The sequence below is a fragment of the Pantherophis guttatus genome, chromosome 2 (assembly GCF_059756535.1).
Source record: "Pantherophis guttatus breed Tessera chromosome 2, ASM5975653v1, whole genome shotgun sequence".
NCBI classification, from domain to species: domain Eukaryota; kingdom Metazoa; phylum Chordata; class Lepidosauria; order Squamata; family Colubridae; genus Pantherophis; species Pantherophis guttatus.
The window spans coordinates 91,252,672-91,274,545 of NC_142064.1; the positions used below are offsets into that span (position 1 = coordinate 91,252,672).

The 21,874-nt window shown below is 42.4% G+C and overlaps 1 protein-coding gene across 2 annotated transcripts; it reads right to left on the reverse strand.

Moving 5' to 3' along the window:
- Nucleotides 1–8: 8 nt before the first annotated feature.
- Nucleotides 9–20,339, reverse strand: LOC148115199 (uncharacterized). 2 transcript variants are annotated; one of them, XR_015732313.1, is made up of 8 exons: nucleotides 19,948–20,339; nucleotides 19,724–19,796; nucleotides 19,479–19,615; nucleotides 18,618–18,698; nucleotides 18,368–18,503; nucleotides 15,412–15,468; nucleotides 14,777–14,845; nucleotides 9–2,517 (listed from the first exon to the last, which is right to left on the reverse strand). XR_015732313.1 is itself a non-coding variant. In XM_087886400.1 (4 exons), the coding sequence occupies exons 1-4, from the start codon at nucleotides 20,064–20,066 to the stop codon at nucleotides 15,423–15,425; spliced, it is 375 nt and encodes a 124-aa protein (XP_087742526.1). In that variant the 5' UTR covers nucleotides 20,067–20,161; the 3' UTR covers nucleotides 15,295–15,422. The 2 variants fall into 2 exon arrangements, 1 of the variants encoding a protein (XP_087742526.1); XM_087886400.1 differs by lacking the exons at nucleotides 9–2,517; nucleotides 14,777–14,845; nucleotides 18,368–18,503; nucleotides 18,618–18,698 and having other exon boundaries at nucleotides 15,295–15,468; nucleotides 19,948–20,161.
- Between the last annotated feature and the right edge of the window lie 1,535 nt (nucleotides 20,340–21,874).

Below are 21,874 nucleotides of genomic sequence, written 5' to 3' on the forward strand. Positions count from 1 at the left end.
CTGTATTATTTCAATGCAGATTTTAATGCAGTAATGTTTATATGAGTAAAAATCATTAACATTCTATTATTTTACAAACTTGAAGTACTGAAAAGAAAAAGAAAAAAGTAAGACTTCTGTGTTAATTGTCATTTAGGATATCCGTGTTACAAGCATAAACTTATTTTCATCCAAAATTGTGTATAAGGTTAAAAAAAACAAAAAACCACTGAAATTCACATCAAAGTATTAGTTAAATAGTAGTTTCAGTCCTGAACTAATAATATTAATATCTAATAATATTAATACCATTGTATTGGCATTTAATGTGTGTTCCACTATATTTTTCAGTGTGCACAGAACTACAGGAAGCTCCTTGGGTTATGACAGCAATTGGGGCAAGAATTTTGTCACTAAGTTATGTGATCATAAAACAGATCACATGACTGCACTGTTTAGCGATCCAGGCAGTCCAAGTTACTTTCACAACCTCTGGATCAAACAGGTTATTAAGTGAGGATCTCATAGAACTGTGACGTGAAAAGAGGCTGAAGTTCCAGGCTGGCAGGCAAGAGCTATTGGAGGTTGTGCTGGTGATTTGAGCAAATTCTATGAAGTGTGAACAGGTGCCTTAGGCATGTGCTACAAACTATGGCCAGGTGCAGGCAGGTGGGTGTCATGGGCAGGCACTACAGAACCTAGGCAGATGCTATGGACAGATGCTGCAAGTGCATGGGTGCCAGGGGCAGGTACCATGCATCCTGGGTGGACAAAAAAGAGGCAGGGATGGAAGTAACTTGCAACCTCCTATTGGCTTCCCCATTGATTTTATGGGAAGTCAGCAGGGAAAATCATAAATGGCGATCACATGACTGAGGGCTGCTGTAACCATCGTAACTGCAAGCTGATTGCCAAGTGCCCAAATTGTGATCAGGTGACCATGCAGATGCTGTGACATCCACAATTTCAAAGACTGGTCATAAGTCCTCCCTTGTTCAGCACCATTGTAACTTTGAATGTTGGTCACTGAACTAGTGGTGTTATAGTAGCAAATTGAAAGAGTCTATAAAATGAGACTACAAAACCTAGAGTCAAAATGAAGAGGATTAACTCTTTTCCTACACTTTCCCCCTCTTTTTCGTCTTTGCCACCAATCCAACTAATAAGACCTGGAAGTAGAAGCAGGCTTATCTTACTATTTTGTGAACTAAAAGCTACCACCATAAACTATATGTGCACTACATGTAGTGCGCAATGCATTAAATCTATACAACGCAATGTGAGTGTTCATCAGAAGAACCCAGGTTGTTTCCACCTAAAAGGCAGACAGCTTTTGCAGAAGGATGGTGGTATCTCCTGAACCTTGTGGAATAATAAAGATTAAGTAAGTAAGTAAAAGTGCTTCAAACCAGGCCTGTTGTTCAGCCAAGATTAAGGATTATTATCAAGCGATCACATGTCTAGATTTTTCCTGTTGAAACAGAAGGTTCTGCTGTAATGTTTATGGTTGATTAATGTTTATGGTAACATTTATCTTGAATGGCAGGACTTCTTCAACAAGGTTGCTGGATGTTATTTGCTATTGTATTATATAGCCGTGTTAAAAGTGTCAGCCATCAGTCCATGAGCCAGAAAAACAGAATTGTTCTGACCCAAGTCACACACATAGCAAAAAGTGCAAGTAGAGTATATTTACTGCACAACTCTATTTGTTATAGTAATATCCCCCAAAATCCCCCAAAGTCACAAATTCCCCTCCCCAAGCAGTTCAGTGAGAAAATCCAAGCACACACGCACAAAACTAAAGCAGTAATTTCTCAAGCAAATGCTCCCACAAGGAAACTCCCTGAGGCAAGTCCAAATCCATGTTCAAGTTCAAGTTCAAATCCAAGTCCAAGTTCTGGAAAAATCAACAAGACAAACCTAAGGATCACAGCACAAAATCAGGATACAGAAAGCATAGAGCCGAAGACTCAGGAAGCTGAACACCAACCACTCCCTCCCACACGCCTCACTAAATAATCCACAACCCAGTGTCCCTGATTAGGAAGTGCAAAGCTGCTTCCTTGTGAGCAGCCTTGCTGACCTCCTCTGAGATTCCCGTCTGTCTGCTCTTCACATCCACAGAACAGGCAGGGGCAGCAGCTGTTCCTCATTGGTGGCGGACTATTGCTGATCATAAGTAGCCATGCCTCTCCTTCCTCTTCTTGAGCAGATAGCTGTCCATCCATCCATCCATTCAATCAATCATACTGTGCTCTTCCATCCTGGACTCTCTGAGGATTCCTGGGAGCCCTGCGTCCCCATGTCATAGGCCCCAGTTCCACTTCATCCTCTTCCTCCAAATCAGCAACATGTTGCTGACCATCTGCCATCACAAGAATGCTCACATCTTCTGTGCTGTCCACACCGCTGGTCTCTATTCTGTCTCAGTAAAAAGGCCAGCACGTAGTGCTCCCTGAATCATTTTATGTGTACCAAGTTAAGAAATGCAGTGGATGGAGACCTTGGCCCTTTCTCCCTTTCATCGAGTATCACCTGCAAATGAAAACAAAACAAAACAATTTAAGATATCTGTCATGGTAATAAATAAGAGTACAAGGTGAAGCAGGAGGATGCTCCTGGTCACTACAAACCCTTCTCCATCCCTGGGACCTGCTACTCTCACATACCCAATACCTTTGGACTTATATCCAAAAAATAGCTTGGTTAAAGTGACCACCAGGAAGCATCACATTACCAATTTCATCATTATTGGAAAACTTAAATTGCTGTTCGGGAGAGATTATTTTATAGGGTACAAACCCTCTACTGGGAAATGAACTCATCACCTTTATACTCTAGAAAACTATACCGCAGGGGTGAAATGCTCCCGGTTTGGACCGAATCGCCCGATCCGGTAGCGATGGAGGCGGGTGGTTTGGAGAACCAGTAGCAGAAATCCCTGCCCCCCCCCAATGCCCAGCTGAGCCATGCGATCATCAGAGGCTTTTTTTTTATTTTTAAAAGCATTTTTTCTATAAATGCTTTTAAAAGTTTTTTTTTAAGTTGGCCACGCCCACCCAGTCACATTACCCCCCCCCCATCAAGCCACGCCCACAGAACCAGTAGTAATAGCTATATAGTATGCAGTGTGTTAGGAACTATCCAAGTCCTGGTGCATTTGCAGCAAACATTATCCTAGAAGCAAAATCAGAATGGCGTATATAATTTATGCAGTCTATACATGGTTTATACAGTAGAAACAGTCTGGCTGTCAGGTCACAGACACTGAACATGAAGCAGGAAAAAGCAAAATATAGCCATCAAGCTTCCTACTCAATTAGTGATATACAAGAGTATCAGTGCTATCAATGAGTGACTAAACAGGAACCAGAAGTTGCCATGAAGATGACATAATTGTGACTTATTTGTGCAAATCAGATTTTCACCAGAATGCCTGAATGGTGCAGGCAAAATTGTGACATGAGTTATCATGACACCTTGCACAACCAACACAGGAATTGCAGCTGCATCACACAGATTGCCACTCTGACTGGCCTGGGTGATAATTATGATGCTCATGTCATGAAAGTCTTCAGAAGTCATAAATATAGTGAAAATTGAAGATGATGATGACGATGACGATGACGATGATGATGATAATAATAATAATCACACAAAATCCATTATTGGCAGAAGCAGCAGAAAACATGGAATAAAATCAATGATAGGACTAATCAAATGCAACTAAATAGAGTCAGCATTACTGTTCCTGCTTTAAATCTTCAGTGCAGTATAGGACTAGAGTTCTTTCTAGGCAGCACCAATCTTGTTTTTTAAAACACAGCTCTTTTTAAAGAGCAATAAACCGTGTTTAATGAATATGAATACCACTGAACGAATAAGCCTGTGTTTCACAAGGAGCCTGTGTAAGAGAGCTATCATTTGTGTTGGAAAGTGCCTCTAGCTGGACCCACCTGCAATCAAAGCAGCTATGGAGGGTAACTTAAAATGACCACAGCAAGGGAGAAGCCAGGGGGAATTAGACAGATCTGAAGTTCTGAATCCTTGCATAATCAGCAATTCAATAACTGACCTTTTGACTAAGATCAAGCATAAAGTATACTAGATGCCACAACTGGCAAAGTATGACAAAAAACTCTACTTTAAAACCAGAGCACTGACAAGGATGTCAAACTAGTGGCCCGCAGGCTGGATGCGTCAGGTGCAGGCCACGCCCGCCCCAGCTCCGTGAATAGGGAAAACATCGCAAAACATCATGTGACGCGGCAACTTTGACACCCGTGAGCTAAGAGGTCCTTAAAATCAGAGGTGGGCAACTATGGTCCCTTTACAACCCGTGAACTTCAACTCCCAGAATTCCTGATGCTGGTTCAGGAATTCTGGGAGTTGAAGTCCACAGGTCATAAAGGAGCCATTGTTGTCCACCCCTGCCTAAGATGCTTTGACTATGGGCTATCAGGAAAACATGGCAGGAAACAAAAATGGTTCCAGCTTTATACTCTGTATTGTGGTTAGAAGGAATGGGGAAGGACACATAAAATCATAAGATCATTAGAGGAAAAGAAGCTTCTTATACAAAAGGCATTTTTTTCAAAGTAGTGAGAACTTTGTAGAGTATGCCAGCTTTAACCCAATGGTAGCAACACATTAGGGATGGGCCCTTTCAACTTCAACAGTCTTCTTAGAGTTTGGCAGCCTTAACAAATCCAATCCAATCCATCAAAATTTAGAAGTGGCTCTGCAGGCAAGGGCAAAGAAAGGCTAAATATGATGGTTACAATAGTAGATAAGATCAGAATGAAATCCAGGTCACTTGAGTCTGGGAAAATATTCCTTCAAAATAATAAATAAGTTCTCTCACAACCCACCCACCCCCCTCAAATCTATAAAATGCAAAGAAAACAATATGCCAGTTTGCCATTTGTTCTTACTATTTTTAACATAGTGAATATAACATTGGTCTTGGAAAAAGCAAACAGGGTTCAAAATATCCATTTAAGCTAGCATAGGAAGCACAAGAGTAATGTGAACCCAGAGACTTGATAACAATTGCCATAGGAACCACTGGTGTACAAATATAGATAAAGTGAATAGCTATGAAATAGTATTTTTTACATTAAACTGGGCAGCCTTGGACAAGTCACCATCTCTCAGACTAACTTATTTCCTTGGGTTTTGGTTACAAGGGTATAATGAGATAACCTCAACTTAAACAAATTTTCAGCAAATCCTGCTGAATGTCTCCAGCCACTACTCATCCTGCTTATTCTTCAGAATTGGTTCAGGAGAAAGATATACAGTTTGAAAGGCAGATATCCTTGAAAGAAAATATTGCTTCGTAGCCTAGTCTTAAAATTCATCACATTCTAAAGTGCTTTTTACATCAGAGGCTGGAAATGGGGTTTCTTGTTGAAAGAACAATAAGTTGGTTCACGCTGAGTGTTTCGTGGCTTTCTCCAACAAAAGAACCCAAAAATTCTTCTCCAGATTGCAGTTGTAGAGATAGGGGAGGGATAGAACTGTATCTAGAACGCCGTAGAATTGTTGGGAAAAGATTCTTATAGGGCCGTGATGGCAAACCTATGGCACGCGTGCCACAGGTGGCACGCGGAGCCATATCAGTGGGCACGTGAGCTCAGCTCTGGCACACATGCGCGCACCGGACAGTTGATTTTTGGGCCTTCCGGGCCCACTGGAAATCGGCAAACAGGCCATTTCCGGCCTCCGGAGAGCCTCCAAGGAGGTGGAGAAGGTCATTTTCGCCCTCCCCAGGCTTCTAGAAAGGCTCTGGAGCCTGGGGAGGACGAAAAATGGGTCTGCCGTGCCATCACATGCCAAAAGCGAGGGAAGCGCAGGTGTGTGTGTGTGTCACACAGACATGTGCTGGGGCGGAGCGCATAGAATTATGGGTGTGAGCACACACACACAACCCCCCTGCACTCCCCTCACTTTTGGCACGTGATGGCAAAAAGGTTAGCCATCACTGTTATAGGGGCTACCCAATTCCAAACTGGAGTTTGATATTTCTGATGCTGACTGACTGTGATGTCCCAAGCACTTCATCGGCCCAACACTAAAACAAACAACTCCTATCCTTTTCTGATTCTAAATTTGGAAATGGCAAGTCAGGCAGAGATTAATTCTACAGTTGTATGGAGCTTGTTCTCCAATTGGAGGAATATTCTTCACCTCTTGTCATCACTGAACAGTTGGAACTCAGAAGCTGATTTGCCTCCAACAAATTTAGGCCAAGGGGAGAGGAAGGAATGTACAAGCACTCATGACTTGCAATTTGATTATAAAATCAAAATGTGAAAATCCTTATGCAGTTGTATAATTATATAAGCCTCTATGGTTAGGCATAGTTCCAGCACAGCCTAAGCTTGTCTCCTCAGCTCAAGAACATAATTCTGCAAAGAATGTGGATTTGACTCGCTTTCTGGCATCCCAGGGTCCTTCAACTATTAGCTCAAAATGCTAAGCAGTCCTTATTTTAAATGAAAACTGCCTTCAGCAATACTGTTCTGAGTGTATCTGGGGCTGTGGATGTTAGAAGGACAGAGGATTGAGAAATCCTTTGCCAGTGTCGTGGTTCAAGGAAATGCAGCTGATCTGCAAAGCTGATTCCCCATCTTTTTAATTGTACTTTTTACTGTTATTAGAAATATTTATTTTTCATGGTTTTTATTGGCTTCTAGTGTTGTAAGCCGCCCAGGGTCACTTTGAAGCAAGATGGGAAGCAAACAAATCTAATAAACAAGCAAACAAATAATTTTGTCTTCGAGACCAAAATTCTACAATATACATAGTTTGCCTTGGTATACTTTGTACAACGGTGTGAGTAATTTAATTTAATTTAATTAATCATATTTCTATGCCGCCCAACTCCCTAGGGACTCTGGGCAGCTTACAACAGAAATAATACGAACAGTGAACATAATTTTTTTAAAAAAAAAACATTATAAAAGCATTTTAAAAACATTAAAAACACATGCACACCATCCATGGCCGGATCTCACAAGACTGAACAGCGAGATCAACATCCCCAGGCCTGCCAGAAAAGCCAGGTCTTCATCGCTTTCCGGAAGGCCAATAGGATGGGGGTAGTCCGGATCTCAGGAGGTACCTGGTTCCAGAGAGCTGGGGCAGCCACAGAGAAGGCCCTCCCTCGTGGGCCCGCCAGCCGGCATTGTTTAGCTGACGGGACCCAGAGGAGACCAACTCTGTGGGATCTTACCGGTCGCTGGGAGCTATGCGGTAGAAGGCGGTCTCGAAGATAGCCTGGCCCTGAGCCATGTAGGGCTTTAAAGGTAATAACCAACACCTTGAATTGTGCCCGGAGACCAGTAGGGAGCCAGTGCAGCTCGCGGAGAATTGGTGTAATGTGGGTGTATCTAGGTGCACCCACGATAGCTCGCACAGCTGCATTCTGGACCAACTGTAGTCTCCAAACACTCTTCAAGGGTAGCCCCATGTAGAGCGCGTTGCAATAATCTAACCATGAGGTGACAAAGGCATGAGTGACTGTGAGGAAAGCCTCCTGATCCAAGTAGGGTCGCAATTGGTGCACCAGGCAAACCTGTGCAAAGGTCCCCCTAACCACAGCTGCTAGATGTTGCTCTAGTCTTAGCTGTGAGTCTAAGAGGACACCCAAATTGCGAACCCGTTCTGAGGGGGACAATTTCTCCCCCCCCCCCAAGAACCAGGGATGGACAATCGACATAGTCTTTAGGAGGCAATACCCACAGCCACTCGGTCTTGTCTAGGTTAAGTCTGAACCTGTTGACTCCCATCCAGACTGGTCCTTCATATATGGTTGAATTACAAATCTAAATGCACCTCACATAGCATGCTAAACAACTGGTCCTAACCAAATCTGTTGTTGAATGACTGGTCCTAATACCCTTCATTCAGTGGACATGCTCCTCTGTTAGTATGAGGAAGGGCTGAAAGGGGTTAAGAACCCTGGTTCAGCAACAACTGTTGGGTTGCATACTCAATATTCCTGCCTTAAGTCAAGCTTCTTCAACCCCATGTTCTCCAAGTGTGTTAAAACACAACAATTTCCAGCCAGGGATAGAACTTATTCCACTGGACTGGAAATTATGACATGTAATCAAGCACATCTTGGAATTACTTGGGGAAGGTGGGATTAAGCAAAGCATAAAGACGTTGAAGGACAGAAGTGGACACCAACAGGGTTGTAACCAAATTCGCCTTTTCAGCCTCAACCTTTTATATGAGAAAAGGTAAAGCAACTTCCCCAACACCATGAAGATAAGCTCTTTAGAAGAAAATATAAAAGCGTTAGCGCAGCAATTCATCCAAGCTTCATCATGCACCGTAGACATTTTTAAAATTTCACAAAGAAAAGCACATCATTAAAGAATACTGCCGTATCACCATTCTTATGCAAATCCTTCCAGATAGTTGGGTGGAAAAATTCCATCTCAGCACGCAGTGAAAAATAAAATGTTGCTGTGTGAAAATTTCTGCTGTACTGAGCACATCTATCACATGTATAATCCAAACTACTGTATATGTGCCCCGACTACAGAATTAGTATCGATCCATTCACCATGTAAACATCAAGTACTTTCTATTATTACCTGAAATAGCATGCTATCACAATTTCTATTTCCTTCCCCCCTATCTTAAATAGAAGTCTTGCACATTAGCTCTTTCCTTCGCATACTTTTTTGCACAGCTATCTAACTATAGTGTTCAAGGCTGTTTTTCCCCCCTCTGGGTTTCCTGCAGACATCTGCAGTATTACTGTCAAAGCACTTTACTTCAAGTCGCCTCTGATGGAAGGCCGTGCAACTTTCGTTTACCCAGAATCCTGTGCCATGGTTTGGCAAACTTTGCCCAACAGTCTTTGTTTCAAGGCCATCTTTGCTACAACTGCCTCCTTTGTCAAATGAGGGTTTCCAAGGGTTGCAGGATTTTTAAGAGGTCCAGTTAAAGCAAGAATGGGTCACTAAAGTCAGGACAAGAATACAGAAATGGCATTAGTCTTTCATTTCTGGTTTGTACCAGGGATGAAATGCTCCCGGTTCGGACCAGATCGCCCGATCCGGTAGCGATGGCAGCGGGTGGTTAGGAGAACTGGTAGCAAAAATCCCTGTGCCCCCCCCCCCCATGCTCAGCTGAGCCGTGCGATCATCAGAGGCTTTTTTTTTTTTACTTTTAAAAGCATTTTTTCTACAACCTCTTCTGACGAAAAAATGCTTTTAAAAGTAAAAAAAAAAAGCCTCTGATGATCGCACGGCTCAGTTGGGATCCTCAGAGGCTTTTCAAAGCATTTTTTTCTGCAACCTCTTGGCCGAAGAGGTGGTTAAAAAATGCTTTGAAAAGTCTCTGACGATCCCAGCTGAGTTGTCTGATCGCCAGAGGCTTTTCAAAGCATTAGAAAAAATGCTTTGAAAAGTTTTTTTAAAAAGTTGGCCATGCCCACCATCACATTACCCCCCCAAGCCACGCCCACAGAACCGGTAGTAACACATTTTACATTTTACCCCTGGTTTGTACGTTCTTTTTCCTGCTGCTAAAAAAAGAGAGACAGGGAAGGGGAAAAGAGAGAGAGAGAGAGAGAGACTCATATTAATACAGATTTGGAAATGCATTTAAAAGATTGCATTCAGTCTGAGAAGTCAGTGATGTTCCTTCAGTTCATTGGTGGGTTGCTACCGGTTCGCCCCAGTTCGGGCGAACCAGTAGCAGTGGCGGCGGGAGGCTCCGCCCACCCGCCCAGACGTCATCAAATATGCTCTGCACATGCGAGCAAACCAGTAGCAAAGTGAAACCCACCCCTGCTTCAGTTCATTTGCAGAATATTTTTTAAAAAACTGGGGACAACTACATTACGTTTAAGATGAAGGGTACTATCACACTACTTAACCACTGTAGATGAAAAGTAAATAGCAAGAGACTCTTTACTGATGATATTACTTAAGATAGGCAGCAAATCTCAGCTGCTAAGTACCATTATGGGTTGGACTGCAAAAAGTCTTTAGGGCCATTAAATGGAAACAAAGAGAAACGAAAATAATACAGTAACTCTACCCTGCCATCTGGTGGTCATCATGATAGTTGCAATAGACTTCATATTTTTGTATTAAATTTATCATCATTCATTTAAGGCATAGGCCTTGGTTAAGCTTGCATCTTTTACTCACAGCTCCTCTTCACTCTGATCCTATAGTACCACTACCCATTCACTGCTACCTCCTAAAAGGAGACAAATGAAAAGCACAACAATTAAAGTGATCGTTGCTTTCCTTCACTAACCTTGGACTAACCTTGCTTTCCTCCATTTTTTTTTTTTTTTTTGGTTGATAATTCTAACTTTTTGTGAAATATCTTCTCTTACCATATTTATCCATAAGGAAGAATAGTCTGAATTTAATTACTCTGCCTATCCTAAGGATGATTGTAAAGATGGGAGGTAGGTATTTGCCTTATTTGGAGAATTTTTTTAAAAAATGATCTGTTTGAAATGCCACATGTCAGTCGTCACCATTTCTAGAAGTTCCACCATATCTAGCAGACACTTCCATACAACCTCTAGTTTCATAGCCATTCCACACGCATACAGGTAGTCCTCGATTTATAACAGGTTGTTTAGTGACCATTCAAACTTACAACAGTACTGAAAAATGTGACTTATGATCATTTTTGCAGGATCCCCATCATCATGTGATCAAAATTCAGATACTTAGCAACTGGTTCATATTTATGACCTTTGCAGTTTCATGTGACCTTCTGAGAAGCCGAGTCAATGGGGAAAGATTCACATAACAACCAGATTGCTAACTTCTCAACTGCAGTGATTCACTTAACAACTATGGCAAGAAAAGTCGTAAAATGGGGCAAAATTCGTTTAACAAATGTCTCACTTAACAACAGAAATTTTGGGCTCAATTGTGGTCATAGGTCGAGAACTACCTGCACACACACACATCCTCAGAAGATACACCATCTGTGTCTTCACTCTTGTCATTCTCTAGATGACCAGCATGACTATATCTTGTCTTTTAATTTTGCAAACATGCAAAACTTCAGAATGGGAAAAAAAACAAAAGCCAACAAATGGGGGAATCTCCCTCTCCCCACCAAAAATGAAACCTTTTTGATACAGGAAAAAAGAAACCTCCAAACAAATATTTACTTTCAAATAATGAATGTAATCGGACACGGAAATACTCTGTCCTTTACGTTCCAAAATATTTTTTACTTATTTAAGCAGCTCAAAGAGCATTGCCGTTTCAGAGGATTACAGGTAGTCCTCAATTTACAACAGTTCATTTAGTGACCATTCAAAGTTACAACATCACTGAAAAAAGTGACCATTTTTCATACTTCTGACCGTAAGCAGCATCTCAATGGTCACGTGATCAAAATTCAGACAGTTGGCCACTGATTCACATTTATGACGGTTGCTGTGCCCTGGGATCATGTGATCACCTTTTAGTGACCTTCTAACAAGCAGAGTCAATGGGGAAGCCAGATTCACTTAACAACTGGGTTGCTAACTTTTAACAACTGCCATGATTCACTTAACAACTGTGGCAAGAAAGATCATAAATGGGGCAAAACTCACTTAACAAATGTCTCACTTAGCAACAGAAATTTGGAGCTCAATTGGGGTCTAAGTCAACATCTACCTGTATAAGTCCTTACTGCAGGAATAGCCCTCCAAGACCCAGGGGAAAAAATTGATGATTAATTTGTTTGTGGGTTTGTCTGCGTTGTCCAAAGGTCAGCAAGCTTGTTTCTGACTAGATTTCAAATGACAGAGAAAGTCCAGAATTGTACCAGCAGGAAGATTTTAAATCCTAATCAAAATAATTATTTTCTGGACAAATTATATTGTCACTTTGAAAGCATATATTAGACAGGTTAATTGTAAGAGTAAACCAAGCTACGCAACTTGCACTGTACGTTCTTCAAATAGCCAGATGAATGCAGATGGATAAAGGGTGGAGTTAAAATATTTTTATAATTATATTTACATCCCACCTTTATTTTGTACTACTCAAGGGGGCATACCTAATACTCTAGCCCCCCATTTTACCCACTACAACCTTGTGAAGTGGGTGGGGCTAAGAAAGAGTGATTGGGCCGAAGCCACCCACTTGACTGTGCTTAACTCAAGAGTCTCTCAGTTTCTAGTCCAGCATCTTAGCTTTGCACTATCATGTTCTCCATTCCCACAGACTCCATCCCCCGGTTTCAACATTTCCAGAAATTTCCCAACTCTTGTTGTTGCCTCATGGTACCTGTTTCTGCAGGAACAAAATAAAGCTATCCTTCTCAATTTAGGAACCCTGATGAAATTCTGGCCAAGTACCAAAAAATATTAACTCAATAGCAGTAGCTTATTAAGCCCAGAAAAAATTGCTACCAAGCACGAGGACTGCTGTGGAGAGAGCCAAGAGACATTGACTATTCTTTTTTTTTAAAAAAAAAAAAAACATGTTTCTTTAATTAAGTAAAATAAATAACAACCAAAGGGGTAAAAAACCAAAGAGAAAGCAGAAGAATACAATACATGCAAAATGAACTTTACGCTAGAGTGAAGATTGGACTGAAATAGGATTACAAAAAGAGCAAAATAAAAAGAGATATAGTAGCCCTCCACTTCTCCCCCCCTTCCCCTCCCCCCCCTCAGCTAGAATGAGGCATTCCTGACCACTGTTGGTATATTATCATATTGGGCTGATGTATGTATGTATGTATGTATGTATGTAGTGAAGAAATCCAATTTTTTTTACTACCGGTCCTGTGGGCGTGGCTTGGTGGGCATGGTGTGGCTTGGTGGGTATGGCTTGGTGGGCATGGCAGGGGAAGGATACTGCAAAATCTCCATTCCCACCCCACTCCAGGGGAAGGATATTGCAAAATCTCCATTCCCACCCCACTCTGGGGCCAGCCAGGGGTGGTATTTGCCGGTTCTCCAAACTACTCAAAATTTCCGTTACCGGTTCTCCAGAACCTGTCAGAACCTGCTGGATTTCACCCCTGTATGTATGTGTATGTATGTGTGTGCATGCGTGTATTAACAGGGAGCTGAGATAGAAGTTAATTGGTTCAGCTGCAGAAAAGCTCCTGAAATCCAGCATTATCATGAAATCACAGAGGGATGGCACTGGTCCCATTCAGAAGAAATCAAATGAGTAGAAGCCTTCAAAATATCAAACATCTAAGTGCCACCTAATGCACAATGTCTTTCATGCTTTGCAGGTGTTAAGGTACATTGCAAACTGTTGGTAGCCCAGTGCACAAAGATCCTGCTGGCGTGTAAATTGGTGGACAGACTTTTCTTGAATAAATCAATAGCAGGGTTATATAGCCTTCAGCAAGGCAAAATCAGTGTAAGGAATGTTCAGAGAAACCTCTTTCTTGAAAGCAGTGAGCTGTTATGAATGCAACTTAGATTTTGTCTTAGAAGACCGGCGTCAACACAGTGGAACAAGATTGCTGGCATGCAGCCGAGTTTTGATTCCTTTAAGCAAGCCAGAAGGAAATATAGTAGCATATTCCCATAGAGAAGGTCTCAAGAGTTCCTTTTCTTTTTCTTTTAACAGCCCTGTTAATCCCTTGCAATGGTGTGGAGTCAGGGCGACTGAAAGGAGCCCCTCATTTACTAGCCAGATGCCTTTCTTGACACCTGCGCAGAGTTCGCAGCAGACAATTACTCATTGTGCCCAAAGAGAAAAATACCTGCCACTACCTAGGATCGAACTCACAGCCTCCTGATTACGAGGCGAGAACTCCATCTCTAGGCCACCGCGCCACTCTGACTTCCTATACATCTTTATAATTTAATCCCCACCGTTAGTTAATCTTTCAGGTATGGGCTATGTGCATAAGCAGGACATTTGAATTTATTCATTTGAAATGTATTATTATTATCATTATTATTATTATTATCATTATTATTATTATTATTATTATTATTGCATTGCATTTATGCATTATTATTATTTAATATGCATTGAGGCATATTGCTGAGTTTTCTTTTAAAGACAAGTAACACAATGCCATTCAGAATCGCTTTGGACAGTGAGATGGGCGGCATATAAACTTAGCAAATAAATGATATAAATTCAAGTTGCAAATGATGGGATATCATTCATCACTTTCTCATTTAGAAAGGAAAAAGTACAGATGAAATCAAGCTTCTAGGAACAAAAATGATACAACGTGAAACTAGGGATTAGATAGGTCAGATAAACCAATTTTCCCATGACTTTGTGCAAACTTCTTTGTGACCTGATAATTTATAATTTCCACCTGTAAAGCAAACAGAAGCAAGAGACACATACAATATTCACACAAAAAGGTCAATAAACATGATGAGTGTGACAGATCTGAACTTGTCAAATGCAGGCCAAACCTTAAGATTCCTTATTTACTCATAAACTTGTATCTTAAATATTTCCTCATATCACCTTTGTTGCACACCTGATCTCTATCAAAGGAAAAACTCCTAAACTGTTGACTTCTCATGTAGTAGCAGCCAAGTTCAATTAAAGGATTATTGTATAATTTTGTGCATCACCATGTTTTTGTTGTGCAATGAAAAGGAGAAAAGATTTTCTATCATAAAGAAATTAATGAGCTTCCACAGTTGAACAAATATGATGCAACAGATCATTAGCACTGCAATAAAAACAGCATTTTTTTCTTTCATAAACTTCCAGCCTTGTCCATTCAATTAAATAATCAAGCTTTACATATAATCGACAAGCAGGTATCTGAAATCAATTAATAAATGACACCTTACTTTTAGTCACCACCTTGAGTTGATTCAAATCCAAGGGTGTGTTTTTTTTCTTTCCTGTTACTATAGTTCCTGAAATTGTCAACATATGCTACGAATTAAAGCATATAAAATTTTAGGGACATAATTACATTAAAAATGTATCATTTTCATGTCTGTTTCATTATCATGGTCATCCCCACCCACACAGAATTCTATCAGCTATAAATTAATGAGAACGCTAAGAACCACCAATAATTTAGCCAAGTTTCTTTTTTTTTTCCACAAATATTTGGGACAACATACTTCAATCTCTGCTAAGTACATGTCCTCAATTTGGATAACAGGTTGTTTTAACAGTTTTTCTGATTAAATACTTTAGCTAAATGCTTTACCTATTAATTTCTAACAATTTGCAGAAGGGCAGACATATTTTCTCCCATAGTTACATAACCAATGATAATAAATCCTTTTGGTTTATTATGGGCCATTTTGTTCTAGAAAAAAGGTGGCTAAACAAGAGAAAGTTTGATGTTGGGGCTCTTGGAAGTCAACTCAAATCTTGGCAAAAGCAAACTCTATTATGCAATGTTACAATTACAGTTTCTGAATTAGCTACTGCAACTACAAATTCCATTTCATTTTCTCCTGTCTCCCACCTTTAATTTGTTTAGCTTCCTGATTCTTGCTCTTTTTCTTCAAAATGTTGCTGACTTCTAAAAGGAATAACGGATACATATCTATGTAACTAAACCTTTTACAACAGTTTAATTTTTAAGCATTTTCACTATACGGTTTCTAAACCAATGTATAAACAGGTGAGATTATGTTTACTTATATGCCATGAAACATTTTCTCCAAGCATCAAACAACTAGAAGGCAATTTTCATATCCTTTCCATCAACAAGAATTTTTCCAAAATTGCTTTATAAATGTAACAGATTTAAAACCTATGGAATTAAGACCAGGAAGACCAAAACTCCCTCAGTGACTAACTCTCTCTCTCTCTCTCTCCCCCTCCCTCCCTCCCTCCCTCTCTCTTCATAATGTATCTCAAAATGTTGCTGCTATTTAAGGTTAAAAAAAGTACAAAGTTGTCGGCTAGGTTGGTCAGGAACCTGTTCGATCTCCCACTTGATACAGAGTTTGTCTCCCAGTTGATGTCAGGGTAGTTAAAGTCCCCCATTGCTACTGTGATGCATTTTCTACATATATTTGTTAACTGGTTAGCAAAAGTTCGTCTATTTCTTCTGTGTGGTTGGGTGGCCTGTAGTGTACACCTATGGCAATGTCATTCTTTTCTCCTTTTATATTGACCTATATGCAGTCAATGGGCTTTCATTCTTGGTTTTATGCATTTCTGTAAGAGATGTAGTGGTGTCTTATGTATAATGCAACTCCAACTCCTCTTCTGTTGGGTCTGTTTTAAACAGATTATATCCTTCCATCCGTACATTCCAGTCTTGAGTTTCATCCCATCATGTTTCAGTAATGGCAACTGTGTCATAATTGCTTTCATGTACTAGTACTTCAAGTTCACCCTGTTTGTTCCCTAAACCATGAGCATTTGTGTATAATCATTTGAGTTCTTGTTGACCCTAGTTATGATTCTATATCTCCTACTTTATATCTGATTTTTCTTCCTTTCTATCCCTTTCTATCTCATTATTTGATTGGTTGTTTTGGGGTTTGTGCTTGGAAATAAGTCCCAAAGATCATAAAGATTGTCCTAAGGATCCTAAAGATTGGTCACACTCCTCCATCCTTTTTAGTTTAAAGCCCTTCTGATAAATTGAGCCAGTCATTTTCCAAATACATTCTTCCCAGTTCTTGTGAGGTGCAGCCCATCCTTTGTCCCCATCCCTTCATGTAGGGAGTGGGGACCATGGTCTAAGAATCCAAAGTTCTCTTGGTGGGACCAACCCTTAAGCCAGTGGTTCCTTTCTATAATCCTTTGTTCTCTCATTGGATGTTGACTTTTTGTTGGAAGTAGATGAAAACACCACTTGGGCTCCTAAATTCCTTAATTGTCTTGCCTAGCTGCTGGTAATCTCTCAATATTCATTGTCGTGCCATTGGTCCCTATGTGAAGGAGAAGAAATCAGTTTTAATCTGTGGGGTTGATCATTTTTAGTAAGATCTTGGCCACATCTTTGATTTTTGCTTCGGGGAAACAACATACCTCCCTAGATTGGATGTACGGTTTACAGATGGCTGATTCCATTCCCTTGAGAATTGAATCTCCTATCACCAACACACGCCTTTTTTCCCTAGGGAAGTCTGAGTTGCTTTTCTTCCAATTACAGAAACACTTGATGCCTCTTTTCCAGGTGAGGATGATCTTTTCCAGATGTCTGTATGCTTTTCTTCCAGGGGAAGGCTTTGAAATCAGCTTAGCTCCAGTGGAGCTGCACAATAGTCCAGTCATGAGATGACTAGTTCTAGAAATAGGCACCACTGGTGCACCAATTGGATGTGAAAGAAGAGTTTCTTAATCACAGAGCCACAGGATCCTATGCAGGAACAGTGAATCCATTGCCCCTTGTCATTTTACAAGTTCCAAGCTGGCCAAAGACAAGAGACCGGTTTTTCACTTTTGTTTCTTTTCTCTTTCTACCTTGAATCTTTAGTCTCTCCTGTGCTGTTTCTTAAATCATAAAGTCTCAAAGAGGTTGGGTTTTTTTTCAGTCACTCACTGTCCTATCCAACGCTTTGCAACCCCATGGACCATAGCACAGCCAACTCCACCTCCACTACTTCCTGGAGTTTGCCCAAATTCATGTTTATTGCATCAATGGCACTATCTAATCATCTCATCCACTGCCATCCCCTTCTCCTTTTGCTTTCAACCTTTCCCAACTTCAGGGTCTATTCCAATAAGTCCTTTTCTCCCATTAGGTGGCCAAAGTATTTGAGCTTCAGCTTCACTTTCTGTCCTTCCAAAGAACAGTCAGGGTTGATTTCCTTTAGGATTGATTGATTTCATCTCCTTGCAGTCCAAGGGACTCTCAAGAGTCTTCTCCAAAACCACAAATCGAAAGCATCAATTCTTCGGCCCTCAGCCTTCCTTATGGTCCAAGTCTCACAGCTATGTGTTACTACAGGGAAAACCACAGCTTTGACTATATGACCTTTATTGGCAAGCTCATGTCTCTGCTTTTTCATATGTTGTCTAAGTTTGCCATAGTTTTCCTCCCAAGGAGCAAAGGTCTTTTAATTTCATGGCTGCAGTCACCTCTGCAGTCACCTTGGAGCCCAAGAAAATAAAATATGTCACTGCTTCCATTTCTTCCCCTTCTCTTTTGTTCTTTACAGTATCAGTTTTCTTTCACCACTAGAAACATCCACAGCTGAACATCCTTTGGCTTTGGCCCATCCACTTTCCTCAATTACATACTTGTAATTGCCCTCCACTCTTTCCAAGCAACATATTGGACCCTTCTGACCTGAGGAGCTCATCTTATGGCATCTTAGCTTTTAGCCTATTGATACACTTCATGGGGTTTTCTTAGTAAGGATACTGGAGAGGGTTGCCATTTCTTTCTTCAGTAGACCACATTGTGCCAGCACTCTTCACTATAACCTGTCTGTCTTGAGTGGCACTACACAGCATACCTCATTGCTTCATTGAGCTGTGCAAGCCTCTTTGACACAAGAAGGTGGTGATCCATGAATTAAAGAGTGAAGACCCAGGAGTCCTCTTCCAGGCTGCTGAGATCATTAGGGTGGTTTCCGCTCCTTCGGGAGAATTCTGTGAATGACAATGATTCCTCTTTAGCCATCAGGGCAAAAGAGAATGGGGATGTGTGACCAGAATAATGCATCATGATAAGGTAGTGATACATGAATTGGTTCAAATAGATACCTCTTTGAATTAAACAGAGAGGTCCAGGGAGTCCAGGCTGCTGAGATCATCTAGGGCGGCTTCTCTTTCTTCTGGAGAATCCTGTGAATGACAATGATTCCTCTTTAGCCATCAGGGCAAAAGAGATTCAGAATTCCTAAAAGAGGCCCTATTGAATGGAAATCCCCAATCAGAACAGTGGTGAAATCCTGCTGGTTCTGTCCGGCTCGTGCAAGCTGGTAATGCATGGTTTGGTGAACCAGTAGCGGCGGCAACGCAAGGCTCCACCCATCTGCCCGGACATCGCTACTTTCTGCTTTTAACCTGAAGTAACCCGCATTTGTTCCTCTGTGCATGTGCAGAAAGCTTTGAGCATACGCAGAGGGTCAAAAATCAGAAGTGATGATGGCGCGGAAGTGCGGGGCATGCACTTCCAAATCGGTAGGGAAGGTAAGTAGATTTCACCCCTGAATCAGAACAATGCTTCTGTTGCTGGATACATCTCTGGAGTTGGAGGAATGGCCATTCCCATTCCATCCATCCCCCAGAAAAGTAGGCTCTCTACTCTTTGCCTGTTAAAGCCCTGCCCAGAAGCAGCAGGGTGCTGGAGACAATGATGCAGAAAAAGAAAAGGCATAAGAAGAGTGGATCACATCCGTTTAGCATTACCAGTCCACTGCACTGGGCCCTTCCCTGGTGTTTTGTGGTAAAATGAACCAATCGCAACAGAGCTTGGCTGCATATATTTAGCCTAAGTATGCTATCCCAAGGGCCAGGTTTCATCTTCCTCCAGCACCCAGAGCATTCCAGTTCACTCAGTTTAAGAGAACTGAATAGAGGGCTTCCATCCCTTCCCAAAAGAAAACAATTTGTTTTTCTTACCCAGGGATTGGAAGAGAGGCTGGCCTCTGAAGCCAACTGCAGCTTCCCTCTGACTCCTCGTCCCAAATGTTGGAAATCATGGAATCCACATACTCCAGGCTGCTGGTCCTGGAGCCCACCAGGACTTTCATTGAATCCTGCAAATGACAGTATTGAAGCTAAATCCAAAACTCTCTGCATCCCAATAAGAGGGCTAAAGCATAGGTGCATAGACTCCACCGGCCCCATCGCCAAACCTTTCTTACCTCTGAGGTAGGCATGGAGTCCCCAGTAGGAAAGTTGTCCTCTTCCTCAGCTTTGTCTTCTGCCATCTCAGCCCTGTCCAGATGAAGAAGGTGAAATGTTTAAAGACATCGAGCTAGCTCAGCCTCTTCTTTCCAAGATGAGCCACTCAGCCTGGCCATCTTTTTCTACCCTGCCAGCCCTTTGTGAACAAGCAGGGGTCTTCACCCTCTGAGATGCTACTTACTTTGACCGGCAGGGACTCCATTCCTGCTGCACACCTCTCATGTCCTTAGTCTTATCCAAAGGTAGGAATTCCTCCGATGAATCCTGAAACAACAATGTAAGCATTCTGTCTGTTGGCATATCAACAAATCTGCAGCGAAAGGGCTTCTGCTATTGCCATGGTGAGGAGCTGATTGGGCCTTACTGACTCATTGGAGCTCTCCAAAATTGTGGTGAGCCGAGGCCTTCACTTTGCTCTCTTCTCATTTCTGGGAGGAAAATGATGGGCCAAAGATCAAAACTAGCCATGGGCCCTTTTTCTAGAGTGGACATATAGAGGCTTTAATAGGCCTGCCAGCTGACCTGCCAAGGGGGTTGGCCTGAGTCATTATTCCTGTAGCAAAAGCAGAGACAGAGGTGCCTCACTTCTGCAAAGGTTTCTTCTAGCCCAGGGGTGTCAAACTCAAGGCCTGGGGGCCAGATCCGGCCCGCGGAGTGCTTAAATCTGGCCCATGGAGCCACCCTGGAAACAGCAAAGGACCAGCACAGGCTGACCAGATGTTGATCTACAACCTGGTGGCAGCTGTTTTCATTGGCTGTCGCAGCTGAAAACGGAGCTTGGGATGGGCATGTGCAGCCCTCCTGAGCTCCATTTTCACTGGCAGAGTGCTGGAGCATCCCGTCAAAGCCGAAAACTGAGCTTGGGAGGGGCACACGTGGCCCTCCCGAGCTCCGTTTTCATTGGCAGAGTGTTAGCAAAACAAACTCACTTGCCCTCCACTGCCTAGGGCAGTGGACAGCCTGCGCCGCCATCCAGGGGTCCTCCAGGTGGCCTGAGAGGGACAGCGAGGCTCCTCTGGAGGACAAGGGTTTGACACTCTCCCAGGCCTCGCCTTCCTCTGCTGGAGACAGTGGATTCCCCCAGCCCCACCTGGGCCACCATAAGCGCCTGACATGAGTGATGTTGAGCTGGCCATGCCAACCCTGGCCACGCCCCCGGCCCCTCGAGGTCAAACACAACCCTGATGCAGCCTTCAATGAAATTGAGTTTGACACCCGTGTTCTAGCCTTTCTCTTTAGGGCTTTAGTGCAGCTGCCTTCTTGGGGCCTTCAGAATCCCTCAGCTGAGGATACATACCTTGCAAAAATGTGAAGGGATGTCTCATCTTCCATACTGGGGCTCCAGGCAGTCACCTGAAGACCCATCAATACTTGAAAGTAACAATTGTTCATTTGTAGGCATAAATCAAAGTTCTCTGCATGTGGTAGAACATTGTCTGGATTCCTAGGAGAGAGGGGCTTCATTTGGCCAACAGGAAGAGGCTCAAAATGGCTCTTCCCTAGTATTTCACAGTATTTCCCCTTCCTAGCCGTCAAAATCTTTCCACAAATCTAAGGGGCTCTTCTTGAGTTTGCTAGGCTGGCTGGGGTCCCCCCAAGTGAGAGTTCCTTCCTTCCCCCCATCTGTTGTGGCCGCCAGCAGCCTGTAGAGCTGGCAGCAGAGTCGGACAGTGAGTAGACTGGGGAGGAACATGGGCCAGACCTGGAGTCTGGGGAAGGCCCAGATGAGGGCTGTGTCAGAAGCAGAGATGGGGCCAGGGCCATCTGGGAGTGATGCACAGACTCTGGAGCCTCCAGAGTCGGAAATCAGAGTGGCAGAGGAACAGGAGGAGCCTGTTCCTAGTGCGCGCATGCGCAGAGGTGCCAAAAGGCATGAACAGTTAAAACAAAAGGGACGACTCGGGAGTAAGGCCTGGAGATGATTGGCCCCTCCCATAAGGCTTAAAAGAGAAGGGCCTTTGCAGGAAAGCAACGTTGTTAATTCTGTTACGAGTCGGCATCTCTGTTTGATTCTGGACTCCGTGTGACTTTGCCAAGTAGGTCTTTGGCAGAGTGTCAAAGGAGATAAAGGTTGGTGATTATCCCAAAGGACTTCTCCCGAAGGACTT

Excerpts from the sequence above, each read along its gene's own strand:
- LOC148115199 (XM_087886400.1), bottom strand. The coding sequence starts at position 20,066 with ATGCCAACAGACAGAATGCTTACATTGTTGTTTCAGGATTCATCGGAG. Across the intron at positions 19,616-19,723 it reads ACTCCATGCCTACCTCAGAG|GATTCAATGAAAGTCCTGGT; the intron begins GTAAGAAAGGTT and ends TGTCATTTGCAG. Across the intron at positions 15,469-19,478 it reads GCCTCTCTTCCAATCCCTGG|AAGTCAGCAACATTTTGAAG; the intron begins GTAAGAAAAACA and ends TATTCCTTTTAG.